The 25423-nt window shown below is 35.8% G+C and overlaps 1 protein-coding gene and 1 long non-coding RNA gene across 3 annotated transcripts; one reads left to right on the top strand and one right to left on the bottom strand.

The window, feature by feature from the left end:
- Positions 1–249: 249 nt before the first annotated feature.
- Positions 250–4191, bottom strand: LOC140183802 (uncharacterized). Its single transcript, XR_011879958.1, has 4 exons — positions 3615–4191; positions 1287–1447; positions 915–1161; positions 250–505 (listed from the first exon to the last, which is right to left on the bottom strand). It is a non-coding gene; the product is annotated as an uncharacterized lncRNA (long non-coding RNA).
- Positions 4192–6046: 1855 nt separating this feature from the next.
- Positions 6047–9131, top strand: LOC112790772 (calcineurin B-like protein 7). Of its 2 annotated transcripts, none has more exons than XM_025833325.2 (9): positions 6047–6186; positions 7168–7337; positions 7516–7598; positions 7714–7773; positions 7909–8017; positions 8185–8237; positions 8511–8591; positions 8682–8794; positions 8893–9131. In XM_025833325.2, the coding sequence occupies exons 2-9, from the start codon at positions 7244–7246 to the stop codon at positions 8948–8950; spliced, it is 651 nt and encodes a 216-aa protein (XP_025689110.1). In that variant the 5' UTR covers positions 6047–6186; positions 7168–7243; the 3' UTR covers positions 8951–9131. The 2 variants fall into 2 exon arrangements, with proteins under 2 accessions (XP_025689110.1, XP_072086007.1); XM_072229906.1 differs by having other exon boundaries at positions 6054–6186; positions 7276–7337.
- Positions 9132–25423: the final 16292 nt, after the last annotated feature.

Raw genomic sequence — 25423 nt, 5'->3', positions numbered from 1 at the left:
AACTACTGTCTATAAGTGTAGCCTTAGGTCTCATTTTTTTTGTACTATAGCTACTATATATAAGTGTAGCCTTAGGTCTCGTTTTTTTGTATATATATATATATATAATAATAATTATTAATACAATATAATAGTTAATATATATGATTACATGTATAATAATTCTGCATTTTTATTTAAATGAGTTGAATATTACAAAATAAAAATAAATACACAGTTATACTAAATAATTTTTTTAAATAATAAAAATTATCTCTAACAAAAATATATTTATAATATTGATCCAAAAGTACTAGAATGAAGTTAACTGTAAAAATTCATACATCTCACACTAAAGTAAGCATAGCCATATCAAAACCATAATATCACTTAGCCAATAAAAGTATCTTTTAATAAAAGTCATTAATCAACCATACATGTAAAGATTCTAAATAGCACTCTATCTTAGCCAATAAACCACAATAATAGTCAGCTTAATCTTCATTGCTTAATCTTCATTGTTACCCTGCATAATTATATAGAAAAGTAGTTAACAAAATAACATGGTCACGGCAAAAGAGGTGAATTCAAGGAATTATGTATTATCTTGTTTCATTCCAAACCATGAAAATCTGCAGGTGTTTCTTTCTTCCATTTCCTTTAACATAATCCTGATATATCCCTATAGCATTTTTCATGCACTAATTAACCAGACTTTCACACTTAAATTAGATATAGGGACAAATTCATATGTACCAAGTGTACAAAATCAGAAATACAACAACCAGAATTACACAAACAAATTACAGCCATAGCAATACAACTTCGGTGTTAATAAAGCCAACAAACATTTTCAGCCATAGCAATTAATGTAAATAGCAATTAATGTAAATGCAAGTAAAAAACTATGAAACAAGGAATAGATAAGGACATACCACATCTAAGTTCGGAAAATGAGTTGATCCATGGCCGCTATTCGCATCAATAGGAGATACTATGCAAGGAATTTGAAGCTTAGCTTACCAATTTGGGAAGATTCTGAATGAAGCTTGAGCGTTCTTTTGCAATAGTATCAACAAGCTTAGCTAAGTGTGGAAGGTCTTTGAAGGGAAGAGAACATAGTTTTATCAAGTCCAAAAAGCAAAAAAATCCAATATTTCTGATAACTCAGGCAATGATAATCTGTCACAACCGTTGCATAGAAATTAATTAACCTTAACTACTATATTCATTCACATCTAGTTGAATGCACAACAAGATTTCATGCAGCAGCAGTAACCATATTTGAATGCAAAAATTCATCTAACCTTTTCAGGATTTCTTGCTTCTTCAATTCAAAACTGCCATCAAAATTCGCTAAGAGGTCCGATCTCAGGTTGTTTACCCGGTTTGACCCCTACGGGTTTTGGAAAAATCGGCAACCCTGTTCGGTTTCAAAAACCGAACCGGATCAATACCTTTTTGAAATCTGAAAAAAAAAATTTGAAAAACCATCCAAGTCTGTCATATCCTCAATCTAATTTCAGATACTATATAATGTCTCATATCAAATTTTAGAACCAGCTCAACAATCTCATATACCAAATGATCTTTTCTTAAAAGAATCATTGAAGTTATTATCATTAAATAAGCCTTAAATATTGATGTTGATCAAGTCCTTATACTTTTATAAAAATTTGGACATAATCTCCTTTAAAAATAGGACTTAGCCACCCTTACACGGGTCCCAACCAAACAATTTATCAAACTCTTTTCAACTTCTCCAATATCAAATCAATTCAGAATCAAACAAATTCCAACATTGAATCAGCCCTATGACGCTAAGGTTCATCTTTAATTTATGAACTCATAACTCTCACTCAGACATTCTCAACACTCTATCTTCTTTTCTGTTTTTAATATAGAAAACAAACTCGGAATTGTACAAACTTTATGTCCAGGCGTTCATCTTCAAATAAGCTTTCTAACAAACCAAAGATCATAATTTTCTGGTTTCTCTAGACTTAGGAATAAAGGAAAAACCGTGACTGCTCTGCAGCGCGTAAAACCAGAAAAATAGCAGCAGCATATGATATTCAAAATTCAATATAAAATCCAAGTTAAATCCAATGTCTTTAAAAATTAATATGGTTCAACTTCACTCATCCAGGTTCCTTTCTCAATCGGTTCCGAGTTAATACCATTTTTAATGAAAAATTTACATAACCTGGAATTTAAGTAAAAATAAGTCAGAATCTGTTTTAGAAACCAACAAGCTTAGTACTTTCCAATTTGAATAACTTTTATTACAAAACTCTAATTAAGCTAAATTTTGGTTTGGGAACTCCTAGCTCATCCAGAAACAAGTGTGTTTTGGTTGCAACCCAATTGCTATTCAATTCTAAGAGTTCCAAGCATTGGAAGTTGATACATAGCTTGCTGAATTCTGTTTCTTTTCAGCTTTGACCCCAATATTCAAAAATTCACAACTCCCAATCCTCAACTCCTAAAATTCTGAAGTTTTAGAGCAATAAATCAAGTTAATCAAATTTTATAACAAAATTAGTTTCGCTCCAAAACTCAGCTCGCAGAAGTCGCTACAAGACAAACAAGTTGCTGCCCTGTTTGACCTTTTCTGCTGCAGGACAGATTTAACCATCTAACTTTAAAAATTCGCCATAAATTGTATATTTAACAAAAGGGTCTCAAATTTTCCAGTTTAGTTCCTTATATTCCCAAGGTTAACCCAGACTTGGTCTCATACAATTCTGATTATTACATAATTAGTTATAGCTTTTCAAAGTTTCTGACTTCATTTAAAATTATGCAGAAAATCAGATTTTAGAATTCAACTTTGAAAAATCATAACTAATTCTCTAATTGATACGAAACCTTCAAAATTGAATATTAATAACTATACTTGTTGTGGTTTGATTAGCTTTTAATCTCATAATTTTCCAATCTCTATTAAGATGCTGGTTCACTTTCAAAGTTGCCATTTAATTTTAAAACTCAAATTTTTCAGCAAGCAATTCAACATCTCAAATTCAATCCTTTAAACATTCTCTAAACCCAATTCTAATCAATCATCAACTAAACCCATCACCAATACAATAATCATATAACCAGCTCAATAGCAACAAATCCAACATAATCCATCAGGATTCAGCATTCCGTCAAACAGTTCACAATCCACATAATCAATCAATATCACTAATCAATAATTCCAATCACACTTCATAGGCACAATTCAGCATCCATATCATCAATTAATCACTCACAGCAATTACCTATTTGCAATTTACTCAATAAACCTTGTGGGCATTCTTAAATTAAAACTGTTTAATTAAACCCCCGATCTCGATGTCAAAACTCGTAAGATTAAACGCTGTGAGCGGCTTTTCCTTTTGACTCAGCAGTGGCAATTCCCACGCAAATCCGATTCTGGCACTATCTCTAATCATACTCACAACGGCGACAATTCCACAACGGTAATGATAGTTATAACAAAACAGGGAATTCAAATTGGATTGGAATTAAGAACAATTACAGCCCTGGGGATTTCAAGACAAGACATATACCAGAATCAATTCAGAACAAGCATGGCAGTGATAATAAAACGTGTAAATGGGTCGTATTTAAGAAAAAGGTCAAACCAGAGTCAAAGTGGCAGTTTCAGTCTCAACACGGCAAATTCAGCGGCGGCAAAGTAACTAACTCGCTGTGACAAGTGGGTGGCGGCTCCAGGCAGAATCGATGACAACGATAGGGCCTTGGCCTTCGGCGGCAACGAAAGCGAGCTTGGTGATAGCAGCAGCAACAGAGGCCCAGCGTCACCCTTCACTCGCGGTTTCTCCCCCTCTGTTCGAACTTTATGCTTCCAGCCGCGACAATGATGGTGACGGAGTGGCGGCGCTGTCCTTCGCGCAGGAGCTCTCCTTCTCCTCGCGTTTATCCTCTCCCTCGCGAGCGTTCTCTCTCTCTCCTCTGGCTCTGGCGACAGCGACGGCAACCGGCGCAGGGAGCAGCACGGCGCAGCGATCCTCCTTCCTCTCTTCTTCCTCTGTTCCCTCACCCTCTCCCTCTGTTCTTCGTTTCCTTCTTTCTTCCCTTCTGTTTCCCCCTCGAGCTCCCCGTTCCCTTTCTTTCCCTTTCTCGTTGTAGATTTAGGGATTTAGTATACAAAATAGGAATTTGTAATATTAGGGTTAAAATTAGGTATTTTTAGGACTAGTGTAAAATATATATAAATGATATAACAATTTTATAAAATATTTGTGATAGAATAACCATTTAGGATTTAAATATATAATACTGTAAAAAAAAGAAATAAATTCACTAAGTGTCAAGTTTTTACTCTAGATACATTAGGCATCATTTTTAAAATGCACCCAAAATTTAACAAATAGGTTATCCTCTAAAAGCGTCCTCTTTAATATGAGAAGTGAATCTATAGATATCAAGCTACGGCTACGCTTTATAAGTAATTTCTATAATATTTAAGGCTACACTTTTTAAATGATACTGTAATTGTGTATCTTTTTTTCTTATAAAAAGGCAACACAGAAAAAAGCGTAACATATTCATAGAATAGGTTACGCTTTTTAAATGTAGCTTAAAAAAAGTATAACTAAATAGGTATTTTTTTGTAGTGAATTTTTTTATTTTTTTAAATATATAAATTTATTTTTTAAATTTGTACTATTAAATTTTAAAACAAATCAGACCTTTCATTTGTGTATCTACAAAATTCACAACGCACTTATTATAAAATTTGAAGGTCATATTTTTTCATTAATTTTATAACTCTCAAACTTAAGGGTCATATTTTATAATTAAAATAAATATCCATAATAAAATAAACTTTTTATTTTTAATATTAAAAATAAAGGTATATTTTGTTGTATTATGAAAATAAAAAGTGTACCGTAAAATTGTAGAAGAGAAGTAAAAAAAAATATGATGATCAAATTTAAAAATTAAAAATCTAAGAGTCAAATTTAAAATTCAAAAATTTAAAGATTAGATTTGTATTTATAATTTTTTTTAATTTTTTTAAATTACAAATTTAAAGATTATATTCGTGTATTCGTCAAATTTTATTATTAAATTAGACCCTCTAATTTCTTATCTCCACATTAAAAAAATCACTAAACTTATCCACACTAATAAATAACACAATATAAAAAAAATTGCCCATTTCAAACAAAATTAGCCTAAAAAAACACACACTTATTCCATCTCTTAAAAAGTCAGCCTAACAATGAAAGGTTGCTGTAATATTAATGTATTGTGACAGTTCGTATTGGAAGTGATCTTTTTCAATGGAAAAAAATTAAATAGTATAAAGTGTTTAATCTAATTCTTCATTGTTTTTTTCTCTTATTTATTTTTATTCTCACTTAATTATTACACTTTATTCTTTTAAGTGTTAAAAAAAATAGAAAGTCCATTTGGTTGGTACCAACTATGCTGTGGCCTGTGGGGGCTAATATAGCAAGTCAACTGTCCATTAAAGACCAAATATAATTTGCCGTTCAAGGCAAACTTTTTCTCTTTGTTTATAGAAAATGACGTTTGGAATGAATACGAATATGAATGTTAAAGATAAAGAGAAATTCATAAAAATGATAGGTGGACGAAGTCACATAACACAATAGTAAACAACAAAAAATTTAAATTAGTCTTCAATAAATTTATAATGTATTTTAAATAAATAAATTACTAATAAATTTTAATTATTATAAGATAATTAAATTTAAAAAATATCACTTTAAAATAAATTATTTTCATTTAAAATAATAAAAAATTAATTTGTTTAAAGAAATTAATTTAAAATTTAAAAAAATAAAAGTTTGTTAAAAAATAAAATGTCTAATTTAAAATTCATTGAGACCAATTTAAGTATTTATTTGTATAAACTATATTACATATATATTAAAATTAGTCACCAAAGTTAGTCACAAATATAAAATACATGTTAAAAGATAAATACTCATTGAAAAAAAATTAAATCATATATGTATTTATACACAAATATATTAGTAGCTGATTTTAGTATACAAATACCATTTTTGTTATTGGTAATATAATGAATTAATAAGAGGAGAGTGATGATTGAACCGTACCAACGAAACTGTCCTGTATGTGATCTCTCTCAAAGATTTCAGCACCTTTGAAGGAAGCATCAGTATTAGAGTTATCTACCCTTTTCTGCTTTCTGTTACTGTAAGTCCCTTTTATATTTTGATGTAACAGTACAGTCTACACACACGTCTTTGCTCATACTATTGTTATTCTTCAATATCGATCTGAGGAAGGTTTTAACTTATAACTAGTATCATCGAAGTTTCACCTACTCTTTTCTTCATTCTTCTTCTTCTTTTCTTTTTCAATTTATAATGAACAACAGAACAGTAACTGAATGGTAAAGATTGTGATTTCTCATCTCTGTTCGTTGAATATTTCTAACTTTATAAAACTTGCCGAATTGTAAATTTCTTTTCTTTGACTTTATACTCTTACCATGATCAAGATCAAGATCCCCTTTAATTTCCTGTTTTGGCTACATGATTTAAGACATATTATAGGAAGAACATAATGAGAACAGATTAGAAAAGCTAAAGGGTAGTTAAATAATTAAGATTATAGACATAATTTACCATAAAACTAACATGACTAATTTGATCCATACAAGTAATTTTCTCCCATAAAACCATGGATGCGAAGGCTCAAATGTTTTGTTATTATACGATGGTTATATGAAAACTAACAGTTACCTGAGGAAAGTAAAAAGAACATGGCGGGAAAATTCTCTGAAATCAAGTTTTTATATTAGAAGACCAAAACAAACAATATGTTCAAACTTCCGAGCAACTTCAGCATGTGTTTTTTCTTTTGTAGGAACCAAACTCATCTTTTGACTCTTAAAGGACTTATTGGGATTGAGCAGTTATTTATTATTTAATAAAAAAAACAGTTTATTTTGTTAGGAGTTAGGACTAACTTTTCTTATATCAGCAAGCACTATCAGGTAGGTTATTATGACTCCAACGTTACTTCCACGTTGTTAAAGTATGTAGCAAACTTTATTTGTGGCATTGAAATTGTGTATTTCCCATGCATTACACTGTGTTTAAACTTTATACATAGTAGCAAGTACTATTCTTGAATCTTGAAGTCACCCGTTATTTCTGTTTGTTATGGCAGGGGGCATCTATAAACTGAATAAATAGTGTTAAATAGACTTATTCGTTCTGTCACATAGTCTCTGAATTGAGATTACATGTCCATTATCATGAGTTGCTTTTGCTTTAGAAAAGGTAACCCCGCCAAGACTAATCATGACCAATTCGTCATTCTTGCTTCCGAGACATCCTGTAAGTACAACAATCCATATTTGTCCACTTTAGTATTAATTTTGAAATCCTACTTCCTTGATTGATAAGGGAAAAATCTTTTGAAAAATGATTTTAAGTCTTTCATTGCATTTTCTAAACTTTTCCGACCTAAGTATTAAATGTCTAGAACTCTGAAGCTTCCTATACCATTTGACAGTTACTGTGAATGAGGTTGAGGCTTTACTTGATTTGTACAGAAAGCTAAGTGGTACAGTTATTGGTGATGGTTTAATTCACAAGGTATTTTCATTTAGGTGTATTAACACCTTTCTTATATAAGAGCCATTTATGTTACTGAATTTTCTTCACATTTAAGTAGCTTTCTGAGATGATTAGTTTTGAATCTTATCTGCAGGAGGAGTTCCAGTTTGCACTTCTTAGAAATATTAGTAAGCAGAATCTATTTGTAGACAGGGTCGGTACTTAAGTAAAATTTATTTGTCTTCTTTTAACTTTAATGGATGTAAACAGTTATACAAGTTCATTGATAAACATAAACATTTAATACATCAATGATGCTGTCATTGTATCTTTTGAAAATTGAATGCAGGTATTTGATATGTTTGATATTAAGCGAAACGGGGTTATCGAGTTCACCGAGTTCGTTCGGTCTCTGAGCATCTTTCATCCTAATACATCACCAGAGAAGAAAATTGAATGTATGAAATATGAAATTATTTGTGTTTAACAGAGAAATCAAACGTTCTTCCACTTGTGTGAGTTTTTTGTTATTGTCATATATGGGATTTATCATTAGATTAGAGCCTTTTTGATCTACTAATTACATTGATGAGGACCTGACTGTCCTAAAAACATTTTCTTACAGTTGCATTTAGATTGTTTGACCTTAGACAAAGTGGATACATTGGACACAACGAGGTTTGTACCTTCTTTTCTAAGCTTTCCATTATGCTTGTGCAAGTGCTTCTTTTATATGCATCCTAATATAGAAAATTCAGATATAAACAAAGATAATATAGATAAAAACAAGACATAAAAATTATGTTTTTATCTGTATTCTCATTATCTATCTGTATTTGTATTTTTGTGTTGAGACAGTTACCAAAAAAGAGCTAATAGTCATTTGTTCTTTCCAAATTTGCACTTCCTTCTTATGTATCCTATTATTTGTGCATAATGTTAAACATGAAGTTGAAGGAGATGGTCTTGGCAACTCTGACTGAATCAGATGTTACTGTTCCAGATGATATTGTTGAATCAATTGTGGGAAAGGTTCCTATTCCTAGCCATATACTTATTTGTTGTCCTTTAATTTCTTTACTATTTCCCTCAATCTTATGTTTCAAATATGATACTTTTCAGACAATGAGGGAAGCTGACTCAAATGGAGATGGGAAGATTGATGGTAAAGAGTGGAAAGAATATGTGAGGAAAAATCCCTCTCTTCTGAAGATGATGACTCTGCCATATCTAAAGTTTGTCTCTCTTCTAATCAATGAAATAGCATCTCATTCTCATATAGAGTGTGTAGACTCTGCTGATGTTGACTTGGCACTTTTTCTGTTGTTGTTAGGGATATAACTCTGGCATTTCCCAGCTTTGTTTTGCGCACTGAAGTGGAACACTGCTAACCAAAAATGCACTGTGGAACCAAAATATCACCTGAAAGCTCCTTTATAGAATGTGTAACTAACCATGTTAAATAAAAGCATGCATAATAAACTGATTTTGTGAACTCTGGCACTATATAATATTGTTTGATAAATGTATTTAATTTCTAATGAAGGTTTTTCCAACAATGCCATACTACTATATTATACTCACATTTCTACAGAATTTATAATCTTATTTTCTACACAACAGATTCTAAGAGGTATCGATCTGTCTGACATTTGATGCTTAAATTGATATATATATATATATATATATATATATATATATATATATATATATATATATATATATATATATATATATATATATATATATTAGTTTTGTCTACCAAACTAAAGTTGTTGACGATGAGTGGTTCACAAGTAGAATAGTGGGATAAAAGATCACGAGTGATGAGTTTTTAGTACTAACAAAGAGCACAATTTTATGCCCTTCATACGCAATTGTAGTCACTGGACAATAACGCTTTCAAAAGATGAGGAATAATTGTATTAACGTGTGAAGCAAATGCTTATGCTTATTACGCTTATTTAGATTGCTCGGGGAGAAACAAGAACGAGCATCTAAGCTATTTAACGGATGTAAGAATTGGAATTCGATTCCGATCCTGGACTAAAGGAAGGGAAACCCTAAACCATTACAATGGAATTTGAGGACTGCATCGGCATCACCTGTCATCTGCGAGGGCTGAGAAGTGAGAACAAATTCTAATGGCAAATTTTGCGGAATCAAGTTAAATTGAATTACAGTAGACATGACTTAAATATAAAATACGAATAAGAAAACGCAGAATATTAAAGATAAAGAAACGTAAAGATATTAAAGATTCGACCGTTCACAAAAATATCTCTAAAAAATATTATCAACAAATTAATTATAAAATGATTTAAAAATATAATAAAAAGAATAAATTAATATTATATTTTTTATAAATAACAAAAAAAATTTGATATTTAACAAATAACTTATTTATTAGATTTAAATTTTTGTGGTAATATTTGAATGAATATTTAAAAAATGCACAAAAAAAATTTGAAGTAAAATTTGATCTTTAAATTTTTTTTTTATTTTAAAAAAATATAATTATTTACAGTAAAAAAATTTTAAAATATTTTACTTGATAAAAAATTACCAAATTTTAAGAATAAAAAAATCTTATTTTTTCAATCGTATTTGCAAAAATTTGTATAAAAATTTAATCTCTAAAATTATTTTTTAAAATATATATTTAATATTTAATTATTTTTATTATCTTTTTAAATATTTTAAAAACTTATTTGTCATTAATATTTTTGGAGTTTATTTTTTCAGTAATGCAAATTTTTAAATACCATTTTGATAATTTACTTAAACACAAAATAGTAAACTCCAAATTCCAAAATGAAGTAATTGAAAACTTAAGGCATGTTGTAGTTCACTCTTGTTACTGTAAAGGCTGGCTGCTACGGTAGAAATTCGGCATCTTGTATCAATTAATTATTGTTACGTTGTATCTAATATCAAATTTCCATATGCAGAGCTGTTGGACATTTTTACTTGTCCAATTAAATTTGTTCATCTAATGCGGCATGAAAGTCAAGCAATCCAAATTGTAGAGGAGGTAATTGAGTTCTGGCCGCCTGGATGTTTAGAATAACACGCTTTTATATATTCCTACCAAAATAGCATTCATCCTCAAGTGGCTTGTGGTATAGGGAATAATGACCCTGAAATTTGATTTTCTACTTAATTTAGCTTTCAAATTTTTAATTGATTTAATTTATACTAAAAAATAATTCCGCCTATATTATATCTACAATACATAATCGATCTTAAATCCGAATAAAAAAGAAAGATTATGTTAAACCTTCGACAACTAACATAAAAAGTTAGTCGAATTTTCATGAAATGGATCAAAGATGTTATTACGTTAAAATTAGGTCGTTGTCCGAAAACTACGCGTTGTATGACTCGAGTACAGTATCAAATAAGTAAGAACCGTTGTATCGGTGTCCGGGTGTAGTGTTAAGTGAGCAAGGATTACTGCACTTTCGTAAACGGACGAGAGTAAATAAGCTAGTTCACAAAAAAAAAGAGGTAAAGATAAAGGTCGGAGCAATAGAAAATTGAGATTTGGGACATGGAACATAGGCACTCTAACAGAAAAATTTATGGAGGTGGTGAATACCATGACAAGGAGGAAGATTAACATCATGTGCCAACAATAAACAAAATGGGTCGATGCGAGGACTAGGGAGTTGGATACCTCAGGGTTCAAACTTTGGTATACAAGAAAGTTGAAGAACAGAAATAGAGTAGGTATTATCGTGTATAAGCAATGGAATAAGGATGTAGTGGATGTCAAGAGGGTGGATGATAGGATCATCTCTATCAAACTTGTGTTGTAATGAGGTCCTTTTCATGTGATTAACGCCTATGCACCGAAAGTGGGTTCGAACGAAAAACACAAGATAAGGTTTTGGGAGGATTTAGGAAAGAGTTTGGTCCAAGACATACCTTTGGGAGATAAGATTTTCTTAGGAAAATATTTAAATAGCCATGTTAGAAAAGAAGTGACTAAGTGATTGGGTATGAAAGTATTCACGGAGGTCATAGTTTCGGAGTAGTCAATACCAAGAGTAAAGCTATTTTGGACTTTTTCTCAACCTTTCACCTTCTCATCACAAATACATGTTTTAGAAAGAAAGTCGAACATCTTATAATTTATAGGAGTGGCATGACAAGCTCTCAAATCGACTTTTTCTTGTTGAGGATAGTAAACCAAAAATTTTGCATTAATTATAAAATTATTCCGGAAGAAAGTTTAACAACACAACATAGGATGCTCGTCATGAATTTTCGAGTTGAGCAAAAGTTAAGGAAAAGAAATCATATGAAGAACCCAAGGATAATGTGGTGATGGATGAAAGGTGAAGAACAAAGAAGTTTTCTAAGACGGGTAGGAGAAGAGGCAAAGTGAGAAGGGGATGGAAGTGCAAAGGAGATATGGAGGGAGATGACAGAAGTTATTAGAAGAATAGTAAAAGAAAGTTTTGGTGAATCTAGAGGGATAGGACCAAGGGACAAGGAGTCATGGTGGTGGAATATGAGTGTACAAGATAAAATAAAGGTAACAATAGAGTGTTTTAAAGAATGGTCTTTGTGCCGCAATGTAGATAATTGGAAAAATATAAGGCGGCTAAGAAAGAGACAAAAGTGGCTATAAGTGAAGCAAGAACAAGAGATATGATGGTCTCTACTAGTCTTTAAATATGAAGAAAGGAAGAAAATGTATATATAGAATCGCAAAGAGTCGTGAAAGAAGAACAAGAGACTTGGATCAAGTTAAGTGTATAAAGGATAAAGATAGAGAGGTTTTAGCTCAAGATGAGAATATCAATGAAATATGAAAGAGCTACTTCTACGAGTTATTTAAGGAAGGACAGAAGACTCTTCCGAGCCTTGGTCGGTTATGCACGAGGGAAAAAGATCAAAACTTCGACTACTATCAAAGGATTCGAGACTTTGAGGTAAAAGAGGGTCTAAAGCAGATGAAAAATGGCAGGACAGTACGACCCGATAATATCTTGAGGGCCTTCGAGATAAAGGCATCAATTGGTTAACCAAGTTTTTTAATGAGATTTTAAGGTCAAAGAAGATGCCAAATGAGTACAGAAAGAGCAGCTTGGTACCTATTTATAAGAATAAGGGGATATACAGAGTTGCGAAAACTATAGAGGGATCAAACTCATGAGCCATACCATGAAGTTATGGGAAAGTGTAAAAGAACGGAGGTTGAGATAAGAGAAACAAGTAACAGAGAACCAATTTAGGTTTATGCCAAGCAAATCCACCACTAAAGTTACATACTTGTTAAGAAGGATGATGGAGATGTATCGTAGTAATAAAAAGGATCTACATATGGTATTTATTGATTTAAAAAAAGCGTACGATAGGGTGTCAAGAAAAGTCTTATGGAAGGTTTTGGAAAGGGAAATAATAAGGATCGCACATATTCACATAATTAAAGATATGTATGATGGAGCTACAACTAGCATAAAAACTCAAGGTGGTGTGACAGAAGAATTTTCTATTAGTATTGGGTTACACCAGGGATCATCCTTAAGTCCATACCTTTTCATATTAGTTTTGGAAGTACTCACAGAGTATGTCCAAGAGCCTGTACCGTAGTACATACTTTTTGCTGATGATATTGTCTTTATGGGAAAATTAAGAGAATACATAAATAAGAAGCTGGATTTATGGATAGAAGCTCTAGAAGTGTATGGTCTGTGCATAAGCCGTAGCAAGACAGAATATATAGAATGTAAGTTCAATAGTCGAAGATAAAACCCTAATACAGATGTGAATATTGGAGAACACATCCTATGAAAAGTTAAAAGTCTTAAGTATCTTGGGTGCATCATACAAGATAACGGAGAGATTGAATAGGATGTAAATCATAGGATCCAAGTAGGTTGGTTAAAAATTGCAGAGTGCGTCTGGTTTTATATATGACAAAAAAGTGCCTTCAAAACTTAAGGCAAATTCTATCGCACTGCTATCAGATCGGCTATGCTTTATGGTACAAAGTGTTGGACGGTCAAAGAGGAGCACGAACATAAGTTAAGTGTGGCAGAGATGAAGATATTAAGATGGATGAGTGGGAATATGCGTTTGGATAGAATAAGGAACGAAGATATAAGAGAGAGAGTTGGACTAGCACCTATTGTGGAAAAGATGGTAGAATCACATCTTAGGTAGTTTGGACATGTGAGAAGAAGACCGACAGAGCACCAAGTCAGAAGGATGAATGAGATAGAAGATGGACAAGGGGTGAAAGGTAGAGGAAGACCTAGAAAGATCATCCATGAGGTGGTCAAATGTGATCTATATGTAAATAGTCTTTCTGCGGACATGATACATGATAAAGCTAAATGGCGTCGTTTAATCTATGTAGCCGACCACACCTAGTGGGACAAGGATTTGTTGTTGTTGTTGTTGTTGTTGTTGTTGTTGTTGTTGTTGTTGTTGTTTATACCATAAAATTTTGAGCCGTGATTCAATTTAGCCATTCTGTTCATTTTTGTCATTGAAGAGTTGATATGACAATTTTAATTAACACCTGACACTATCAATAGTTATATGATGTGGTAAAAATCTTATAAGCACCAATTTAGTCTTCAGAAATTTGAACATAAAAACTTAGATTGTGGCTATATTTTAAATTAAAGCTTATTTTAGTGAGTTGAAAAGGATGCTGAGGAGCATTGCATGTTGAGAGTAATGATTTTGTTACTAACCTGTTTTTAAACAAATGGTGGTTCTCAAATTTTTTGTTTTTACTATAGGCCAACGAAACAGGTGCAAAAAACTTCAAATTTTACCTACGACGACAACATTAGTTTTTCGTTGTCACAACGTATACGAGAGGAGAAAGAAGAAGAAGGATCAATTGAGGTTTTAGTAATGAAGTGTATTAACTCCCTTCTCATGTCACGCGACATCGTTTTAATACATTTTGGATGCCAACAAATATACGACATCGTTTATGTAGTGTCAAGTATCAATTAAAATTGCTAAGCCAGCTCATTGGTGACAAAAATGAGCGGAAGGATCAAATTGAATCATGATTCAAAATTTTATGGTATAAATTAGGTCAATTAAAATTTTGGAGGCTAAATTAATTCGGTGATCAAATTTTAAGTCGCACTTTTTATATGCATCTAATTATATAATTGCATGTGGACAAAAATAATTATTTTTTATATTAATAGCATGAATAATCATTAAAAATAAATATAATTAAATCATTATAATAAACAATTTATATAGTATGTCAAAATTAAACTTATGAATCAATAACTAATAGTTTGACAAAAAAAATTATTATACAAATTCTAAATAAAAAAATTACATTTTATAAATTCTAAATATAAACATTTTTATTGGATAATTGTTGACTAATAAAAATGTTTATATTTAGACGTTATATAGTTTTTAATTATTAATAAAGTTCTATATCCAAGTTATTTAACCAACTAAGTTCAATCAAGTTGCTATAACTTAATTTAGCTTCACATATGCCACTATTTTTAACAACCTTTTGACTTCACGCGTGACTATATATAACGGTCTTTTTTTATGCAGATTTCTTTTTCTTTTTCAAATTTTTTCAACGTTTTCACTGTTCTCTATGTTTTCTTCTTTTTCTGTGTTTACTTCTTTTTCTGTGTTCTCTTTCTTCTCTATGTTCTCTTCGCTCTCTGTGTTATTTTTGTTCACGATCAATGCTCTTTGATCTGATTTGAAGATTTAGATCAATTTTTTTAAAAATCAAACTGTGAAATCATGTTTGGATAGGTATTTCGTTTTCGAAAACAATAAATGATGCAAGTTCACACTGTCTATTGAACTAGCGCAAATTAGATTATTATTTTGAAACAAATCAAGCAGATGAAATTTAGTTCGAACCTCGTTAATGTAGTTTATTAGTAGTTGATGCTGGTGTATTTGTTTTGTCTACGAGTTGAATAATTTTGTTTTTCTTTGTAAAAATCAGTATTTATGGTTAAAGGTTTGAATTTGAATGGAATGTTGGAATTTTGAATTATTTTTTCGATGAATCTATTTATGTTACATTTAATGGTAGTTTCGGTGTATTTTAAAACTCAATTTGGTGTAATATACAATTATTTTCGGTGTAATACTTATAAGTTTTTGGTTTTTTTTTGTGTCCGTTTATCTCAAAGATTAGGATGACTTTTAACACATTTGAAGAAGATGATATTACTGTTTTTTCTTCTCTTTTTCCTTTTTCTCATTTTTCTCTTTCATTATTGTTATTGTCATCATTGTTGGCTTCTTTTTATATGTAAAACAATTCAAATTCAGAATGCACCAAAATTTACTAATGATGACGACACACAAACAAACTCAGTTTGAAACAAGTTCAGATTACAAGTACATCTTATTTAAATCCAGAATCCAACATTATTATTTAATGATGATGACACACAAACAAACTCAGTTCAAAACAAGTTCAGACCAAAAGTGTATCTTATTTTAATCCAGAATGCACCGAAATTCAAATCCAGAATGTACCAAAATTACTTAATGATGACGATACACAAACAAACTCAATTCAAAACAAGTACAGACCAAAAGTTCACCTTATTTAAATCCAGAATGTACCAAAATTACTTAATGATAACTCAAAACTCCTCCTCTTCCTTTTTCTTCTTCATCATTATCATCTTCTTCTTTTTTTCTTATTCATTTTTTTGTTTTACTTTTTCATTTATTCTATTAATAAGAATAAAAACAAAAAAATTAAACAAAAAATGCATAATGATGCAAAATCACTAGGAAGAGGAGGAAGAAAAGAAAAAAAACAACAACAACAATAAAAGAACGACAATGAGAAAGAAACACGTGAAAAAGAAGGAATGCGAAGAAGAAGAAGGAACCTGAAGAAAAAGAAGGAGAAAAAACGCGAAGAAAAAGGAGGAAAAGAAGAAGAAAGATGAGAAACACAAAGAAGAAGGAGAAGAAGAAAAATGAGAAAGAGAGAAATGCAAAAACTGTTTCACGTAATTAGAATGTGACACGCTCCACTAATAAAATAGGTTTTTGTTGGATTTAAATCAACTTAATTATATTTAATTACAAAAAAATTGAATGCGTAACATAACTGATTAATTACTTTGTATTTTTCTGTATCTTCTTACTCTGTATCAAATTTTGATTAAATTATTCTAAATTTATGTATTCGTCTAGGCAACGATGACTTTATAGCAACTATGTCTTAAAGCACAGACATACATGCATCACATACATTTATTTATCCTAACATAATTCTTGGACCATCAATTAATAATATTGTTAATACCCTGGCCCAATAATAAAGGCCCAGGATCAAGCAAAAGGTCTAATCCAAAGGGTTGGGCCTCACCCAGTACCAATCTTCGTCTTATGAAGTCGGTACTCACCACGACTTGCTCTAAAGAAGTCGAGTACGAGGGTTAGCTGGCAGATAAACACTCATTCAAATGAATAACTGCCCCAAGAATCTCTCTAACTACTTCACAGAGCCATATCTTAATCTCCCTAAGATAAAGGGACGGTTAACACCCTAAAAGGGTGGCATTACTCCAACGGTGGTTATTGGTTCACCACTATAAATACGCTGACACCCCTCAGGTATCTCTAAGTCCCAATACATTCTAAACCTGCTAACACCCTTGCTGACTTAGGCATCGGAGTGTCTTTGCAGGTACCACCCCCCATTCCTTCACGAGCATAAGTCGGACGGAGGCCCCCCAAGTTGCAGACCCACTTGAAAGCCTCTTCCTTCATACGTTTGGGCCAACCAACGCCATCCAGCCCATCAATCTCTGGTTACCCATCGTAACATTGGCGTCGTTGCCGGGGACCCAAGAGATCAACCAGTGATGGCGGACAGATCCCCCGAAGAGGGTCATGTGGAGTCAGATTCTGAACAAGAGAATCTGGACATAGGCAATAATGATGCAGACTTGACCCTCCACCAGGGAACCAATGGTCAACACAGGGAAGGTACCTCCGGAGTAAAAAATCCGAAGGTGAACTCTTCAGAAGGGCACGAATCAGAGAAAGAGGGACCATCCCATGCAACTGAATTCATGGGACTAGTCCACAGTCGCCTGGAGCAGCTAGAACAAGAACGGGAGCGACAAAAGGAGACTGAAAAGAACCTAAAAGAGGAGATGGAACGACGAAAAGAGTTAGAAAGAAAACTCTTGAAGTTAGAATCCTCCCTCAAAGGTCGCAACTCCCATGACGAGCGAGAAGAACCGCCCCTAGGAGGGGAGGATCCTTTCAACGAGGACATAATGAGGGCAAAAGTTCCGAGGAACTTCAAAAGCCCCGATATGGACCTCTACGATGGAACCACGGACCCGAAGCATCACTTAAGCAATTTCAAAAGTCGGATGTACCTAGCTGATGCTTCCGACGCTACGCGATGCAAAGCTTTCCCGACCACTCTATCGAAAGCAGCGATGAAGTGGTTCGACAACCTCCCCCCGAGGTCGGTCACCAGTTTTGAAGACCTCTCAAGGAAGTTTTTAATGAGGTTCTCTATCCAGAAAGACAAAGTGAAACATGCACCGAGCCTCCTGGGAATAAAACAGGAGGTCGGAGAATCCTTACGAGCTTATATGGAAAGGTTCAACAAAGCATGTTTAGAGATTTAAGACCTGCCCACCGAGGCAGTAATAATGGGGTTAGTCAATGGACTTAGAGAAGGTCCCTTCTCACAGTCCATATCTAAAAGACACCCCGTCTCTCTAAGTGATGTACAGGAAAGAGCTGAAAAGTACATCAATATGGAGGAAAATGCTAAGCTGAGAGACTTGAGTTGGCGACCTGGGCACCCTCCCTCAACAAAAGAGAGGGAGAGGGAAACCAAGAAAAAGGAAGAACTCGGTCTCGAGAGGCCAAGAAAATACTACTCTTATACTCCTCTGAAAGTTTCTATAGTGGATGTATACAGAGAGATTTGTAATACTGAAAGGCTGCCGCCCCCTAGACCCATTAAAAATAAAAAATGGGGGAGCCGTAGCGACTACTGTGAGTACCATAAAATATATGGTCACTCCACAAATGACTGCTACGACCTTAAAAATGTGATAGAAAAGCTGGCTAGAGAAGGTCGGCTTGACAGGTATCTCATAGAAAGGTCGGACAGTCATGGAAAGAGAAAGCGAGATGATATGGATAGAAGAGACCCACCACCGCAGACTCTGGAGAGACATATCCATATGATCTCAGGGGGGTTCACGGGAGGGGGACTCACCAAATCCTCTCACAAAAGGCATCTCAAAAGAGTCTACCAGGTCGGAGAGGAGTCATCCGACCTCCCTACCATTTCATTCACAAAAGAAGATGGACAAGGAATAATCCCTGGACACGATGATCCAGTAGTAATAACTATGATCCTGGCAAATGCCCATCTCCACAGAACCCTAGTAGACCAAAGAAGCTCAGCGGACATCCTTTTTAAGCCCGCTTTTGACAAACTAGGGTTAGATGAGAAAGAATTAAGAGCCTACCTCGACACCTTATACGGATTAGGGGACACGCCAATAAAACCACTGGGATTTACGCCCCTCCACACCACTTTTGGAAAGGGGAAAAAATCAAAGACTCTGAGTATAGACTTCATAGTCATCGATGTGTGGTCAGCATATAACGCTTTAATCGGCAGAGCTACTCTTAATCGACTCGGAGCAGTGGTATCCACACCCCACCTTTGCATGAAATTCCCGACTTCAGCGGGGATAGCAACGGTAAGGGAAGATCAAAAGTTGGCAAGGAAATGCTACAATGAAAGCCTAAATCTGAGAGGAAAGGGCAGAGAAGTTCACACAATAGAGCTCGGTGGTGCAAGGGCTAGAGAAGAACTGCGACCACAGCCGGGAGGAAAAATCGAAGAGATACAGGTCGGCGAAGAGGAAGGAAAAAATACTCACATAGGAGCCAACCTAGGGGGAACCCTAAAACAAGGATTGACTAAGCTCCTAAGAGACAACTCCGACCTCTTTGCCTGGAAGGCCTCCGACATGCCCGGGATAGACCCTGAGCTCATGTCCCATAAGCTCTCGATCTACCTGGGATCCCGACCTGTACAACAAAGAAGACGCAAGCTCGGCCCAGAATGAGCCTTAGTAGTAGAAGAGCAAGTACAGGCGCTCCTAGAAGCCGGCTTCATCAAAGAAGTCAAGTACCCAACATGGCTAGCCAATGTAGTGCTAGTCAAAAAACAAAATGGCAAATGGAGAATGTGTGTTGACTATACCGACCTAAATAAGGCATGTTCCAAGGACCCTTATCCACTGCCAAGTATTGATACTCTAGTAGACTCCAGCTTGGGGTATCAATACTTGTCGTTCATGGACGCCTACTCGGGGTATAATCAAATCCCGATGTATGAGCCAGATCAGGAAAAGACATCCTTCATCACGCCCAGAGCAAATTTTTGCTATGTGGTCATGCCATTTGGATTAAAAAATGCAGGGGCCACATACCAAAGACTGATGAACAAAGTGTTTGCTCCTCACCTTGGGAGCCTAATGGAAGTATACGTCGACGACATGCTAGTGAAAACCAAGAAAGAAGTCGACCTCTTGTCAGACCTCTCACGAGTCTTTGACACCATAAGGTTACACGGGATGAGACTAAATCCCACAAAGTGTGCCTTCGCGGTAGAGGCAGGAAAATTCCTAGGATTTATGCTAACACAAAGAGGGATTGAAGCTAACCCCGATAAGTGTAGAGCTATCCTGGAGATGAAAAGCCCGACTTGCTTGAGAGAGGTCCAGCAACTGAATGGCCGACTTGCAGCCCTTTCCAGATTTTTGGCAGGATCAGCACTAAAATCCCTTCCACTGTTCTCTTTATTGAGAAAGGGATGTCAGTTCGAATGGACTCCTGAATGCGAAGAGGCGTTCCAGGAGTTCAAAAGATTCTTGAGCCAACCTCCTATTTTGACTCGATCTATAGCTGGAGAAGACCTCGTCCTATACTTATCTGTAGCAGACAAGGCCGTCTCATCGGCCCTAATAAGAGAAGACGAGGTCGGTCAGCACCCAGTATATTTCATTAGTAAAGTTCTACAAGGCCCCGAGCTAAGGTACCACAAACTAGAGAAGTTTTCCTACTCCTTAGTAGTAGCCTCACGAAGGCTACGGCCTTACTTTCAAGCTCACACAATAAGAGTCCGCACGAACCAACCCATGAAGCAAATCCTCCAAAAGACGGATGTTGCAGGGAGAATGGTTCAATGGGCAATAGAGCTCTCCGAGTTCGACTTGAGGTATGAAACTCGGACGGCGATTAAAGCCCAGTGCCTCACCGACTTCATTGCAGAATACGCAGGAGATCAAGAGGAAAAGCCAACTACATGGGAACTCTATGTAGATGGATCATCAAACAAAACAGGAAGCGGTGCAGGCATAATATTGGCAGATGAAAGAGGAACCCAGATAGAGGTTTCTCTCAAATTTGAATTCCCAGCTTCAAATAATCAGGCAGAGTATGAAGCCTTGATTGCTGGATTGAAGCTAGCGGAAGAAGTCGGTGCTACAAAGGTGATGATATACAGCGACTCACAAGTGGTGACCTCCCAGATAAGTGGAGAGTATCAGGCAAAGGACCCAAATATGAAGAGGTACTTGGAGAAAACTCTGGAGCACCTTGGGCGCTTTGCAGAAACCGAGGTCAAACACATAACTCGGGATCTAAACAGCAGAGCAGACGCCCTATCCAAATTAGCAAGTACCAAGCCAGGAGGGAATAACAGAAGCCTGATCCAAGAAACTCTCCAGGAACCCTCCGTGGAAAAAGTAGAAGATAAACAAGAGGTCCTTGAGGTAGCCAGATTAAACCTCGGATGGATGAACCCTTTGGTCGAATACATAAAATTTGACATCCTTCCAAAAGAGGAAAAAGAGGCCAAGAAAATCCGGAGGGAAGCACAACACTACACTTTGGTAAGAAATATTCTCTACAGAAGGGGGATATCAACACCATTGTTAAAGTGCGTACCGACCTCAAGAACCACCGAATTATTAGAAGAAGTTCATAGTGGGATCTGCGGAAACCATCTCGGAGCAAGGTCACTAGCCAGGAAAGTGATCCGAGCTAGATTCTACTGGCCGACCTTGCAGAAAGATGCCACAGAATTTGTGAAAAAGTGCCAACCATGTCAGATGCATGCAAATTTCCACGTGGCTCCCCCAGAGGAGCTCATCAGTATCACTTCTCCATGGCCCTTTGCAAAATGGGGAATGGATTTGTTAGGTCCTTTTCCCCAAGCGCCAGGACAAGTCAAATACCTGATCGTGGGAATAGATTACTTCACAAAGTGGATAGAAGCAGAACCATTGGCCACCATCACTGCTCAAAGAAGTCGGAGGTTCCTCTACAAAAATATCATCACAAGATATGGGATACCTTATTCCATTACTACAGACAATGGAACCCAATTCACCGATTCTACCTTCAGAAGCCTAGTAGCCAGTATGAAAATAAAACACCAGTTCACCTCGGTGGAGCACCCGCAAGCCAATGGGCAAGCCGAGGCAGCCAACAAAGTCATACTGGCAGGGCTAAAGAAAAGATTACAAGAGGCAAAAGGAGTCTGGGCTGAAGAGCTCCCACAAGTGCTATGGGCTTACAGGACAATGCCCCAATCCGCCACTGGAGAAACGCCCTTCCGACTAGTTTATGGCGTAGAAGCAATGATACCAATAGAAATCAATGAACAAAGCCCAAGGGTAATTCTCCATGACGAGATCGAGAACATACAGGGGCACAAAGAGGAGCTCGACTTGCTCCCCGAAGTCCGAGAAGAAGTCCAGATAAGAGAAGCAGCGTTGAAGCAAAGGATGACTACAAGGTACAACAAAAAAGTCATTCGAAGAACATTTGCCCCGAATGACTTGGTCTTGATCAGAAACGACATTGGAGTCAACAAGTCAGGGGAAGGAAAACTCGCTGCTAATTGGAAGGGACCATACAAAGTCAATGAGGTCTTAGGAAAAGGTTATTATAAAGTGACCGACCTGAACGGCACCGAGTTACCAAGGTCGTGGCATGCTTGTAATATGAAAAGGTACTACAGTTAAAAGCGAACTCTACTCCCTGATGTACTCTTTTCCCAACTTCATGATTTTTTTCCAAAATCAAAGGGTTTTTTCTGGAGGAGGGTTTTTAACGAGGCATCATAGTAGGGACTAAGGGAAATAGACTGTCAAAAACCCTTAGTAGCAATAAAGTATCTCCCCAATTAATAAAGATCTTTTTCATCTTACAAATATCTCTTAAATTCCTTTTTTTTGTTGTTTTCTCTTTCTTTCGACGAAACACACCGACTTAAGCTCAACAAAACGTGAAAATCCCATGAACCGACCTAGATGGTCGTCAGGATAAAATGACGAGGTACAAGTCGGTGTAAAGAGGTTATAGAAGTTGATCATGAGGAACTCGGAAACATTCCGACTCATAAGTCGAAATGAAAAACCGAGTAAAACGAAAATGAATCACGAAAGTGGCCTAAGTCATGAAAACTCATTAAATCAAAATTGAGTACTAGGAATAACAAAAGAGATCGAAAAACCCAAGAAAAGCCTAAAAGTTGTCCTAAAAATCCTTGAAAACAAAAAGGTTTAAAAAGACAGACAAGCCAAGAGTTTTCAGAAAAGATTAAGGAAACTTCCGAAACCAGAAAAGCATGCACGCATAAAGGTAACTTAAACCCTTATCCAAAAAAGGGTATTATAAAGTGTTTTGTTTACGGCCTTAAAAGGCCAAAAAATTGTTCAAAACATTACCGTCAACACAAATAAAGAGTTTAAAAAAAAAAGGACCCACAGGCCGGGCTCCCAAATAGCCAACAAAAATTACTTTTTTAGAGGAGTAGACGGATCACCACCACCAGAGTTAGGAAGAGCGCCACCAGGACCGGGAAGAGAGGCATCCACAAGAGATGAAGAGGAGGTTGGAGGAACGATAGAAGAGCTCGGAGCGTCCTTAGGGCGAGGAGGGGACTCAATGATCCTCTGCCCCCGAGTCTTCAATTCTGACTCGGAAACGATCACGGGGGCAGGAGGATCCACAATGGCACCATCAATGACAACTTTGTCAGGATCCAAAGGAGAAAGATCCAAGTCAAGAGCAATGACTCCAACTTGCTCCTTGAAAATCCTCCAAGCCTCCTCGGCGCCATCAGCAATAGAGTCCTCCAACTCAGCATATGCATTCCGAGAATTCAGCAAATCCTTCCTCACAGACACAAGATTTTGAAATAAACTCTGGTAACTCTCCTGTGCTGCTTTCCTCAAACCCGCCTCCATGTTGCATTGGGCCTGCAACTTACTCTCCTTCTCCCGAAGGCTATCTCTTTCCTCCCTCAGCTTAGCGACCTCCTCCTTTAACTCCCTCTCATGCTCTTGATAAGTAAGAAGCCTTCCCTCCAGCTCCTCAACCTTCGAGGTTAACCCCAAAGAGCTGAGAGGAGTCTTCTCAAAAATATCCAAGAGTTTGCCACAAACACCCGCCGCCCTGAAACTCTCCTCAGCCAGAGTGGTAAGGTGGTTCCGAACAGAGACATCATCCATACTTATATGAGGATAGATGTTCTTTCGGACGAATGCAAGAGCATCCGCCTTAACCCCACCGTCAAAAGAAGAGCCAGACTATAAAATCTTGCGCTTCTTCTTCTCCGGCTCAGGAAGAAGTCGGGCGGAGGGGAGCGGCCGAGACAAAGCTGAAGAAGAAATCACAATGGGCTGGGAAATAGTCCCCGTGTTTTGGGGAGGAGGAGGAGGAGGAGAAATGATCGCCCTGGTGCCACCAGTCCTAGCCCGAGACCTCGCCTTAGCCTCCTGGACTCTTTGGTAAGACTCCTGAGCATTCTTCCTCGCCATATATGCAAAAGAAACAATTAGCAAAAACAACAAGTCGTCAAACCTCAAAGTCGGCAGATACAAGTCGGAAATAAGAAATATATATATAAGCTACCTAGTTGCGACCGAACAAAAGTCGGCGATCCCTGGAGAAATTTTCTAGTATCCAAGTATGGGGCCCTCCCCCACACTTCTCGGAGAAACCCCACAATGGTCGCCTCTACCTCGTCTAGGTCGTCCAGACCGTATTTCTCATAGGGGGAGACCTCCAACCAATACAGGGAAAAACGAGGGGAAGAATTCTCATCCAAGAAAAAGGGGTGGTGACCCTCTACAGCTTGAACTTTGAAAAAATAATCTTTGAAGTCATGGAAGGATTCGTCAAAAAGGGTGAAAATTCTCCGACCTTGTATGGCTCGGAAAGACACCCATTTTTGCTTGTTATTTAGCCCACTGAAGGGCTTAGTCATGTGGAAAAGATAGATGAAAATTCTCAAAGAGGTTGAAAAGTCCAAAGCATGACTAATAAATTGGTAAATTTTCAGAAAACCCCAAGAATTGGGGTGAAGTTGGGTAGGGACAACTCGACAGTGGCGTAAAACAGCCATTTCAAATTCAGAAAACGGAAGAAAAACACCTAAACGGGTAATCATGCTCTCATACATATAGAAAAAATGAGGGACCTCTACAGAAGACATTTTTTCTAAAATACGATGAAAATCTACAAAGAAAAAAGAAAAAGAATAAAAAACGAGAGTCCCTAAGGGGATACGAAACTTAACAGAAGCCTACAACGTCACTTCTCACTCTCCAAAGAAAATAAAAAGCATGCAAGCAAAAGCGATTAACAAAGGGAGAGAAAAAAGAACCAACCTTTGCCGAAAAAAGGTAGGAGAAGATGAAAGCCTTCAACGAAAGAAGTCCCACAAACTGATATGAAAATGCTTCACGAACGGATGAAAGGAAAAATTTGAAAAATTGAAGAAACAAAACAATGAAAGA

The sequence above is a fragment of the Arachis hypogaea genome, chromosome 3 (assembly GCF_003086295.3).
Source record: "Arachis hypogaea cultivar Tifrunner chromosome 3, arahy.Tifrunner.gnm2.J5K5, whole genome shotgun sequence".
In the NCBI taxonomy this organism is placed as follows: Eukaryota; Viridiplantae; Streptophyta; class Magnoliopsida; order Fabales; family Fabaceae; genus Arachis; species Arachis hypogaea.
The sequence above is the reverse complement of the archived record's forward strand: the minus strand, read 5'-3'. Positions and strand labels throughout refer to the sequence as shown.

What these genes read in the sequence shown, in the direction of transcription:
- LOC112790772 (XM_025833325.2), top strand. Translation starts at nt 7,244, where the DNA reads ATGTCCATTATCATGAGTTGCTTTTGCTTTAGAAAAGGTAACCCCGCC. An exon ending in TCTTGCTTCCGAGACATCCT is followed by an intron (nt 7,338 to 7,515) that starts GTAAGTACAACA and finishes ACCATTTGACAG; the next exon opens with TTACTGTGAATGAGGTTGAG. An exon ending in TTGAATCAATTGTGGGAAAG is followed by an intron (nt 8,592 to 8,681) that starts GTTCCTATTCCT and finishes GATACTTTTCAG; the next exon opens with ACAATGAGGGAAGCTGACTC.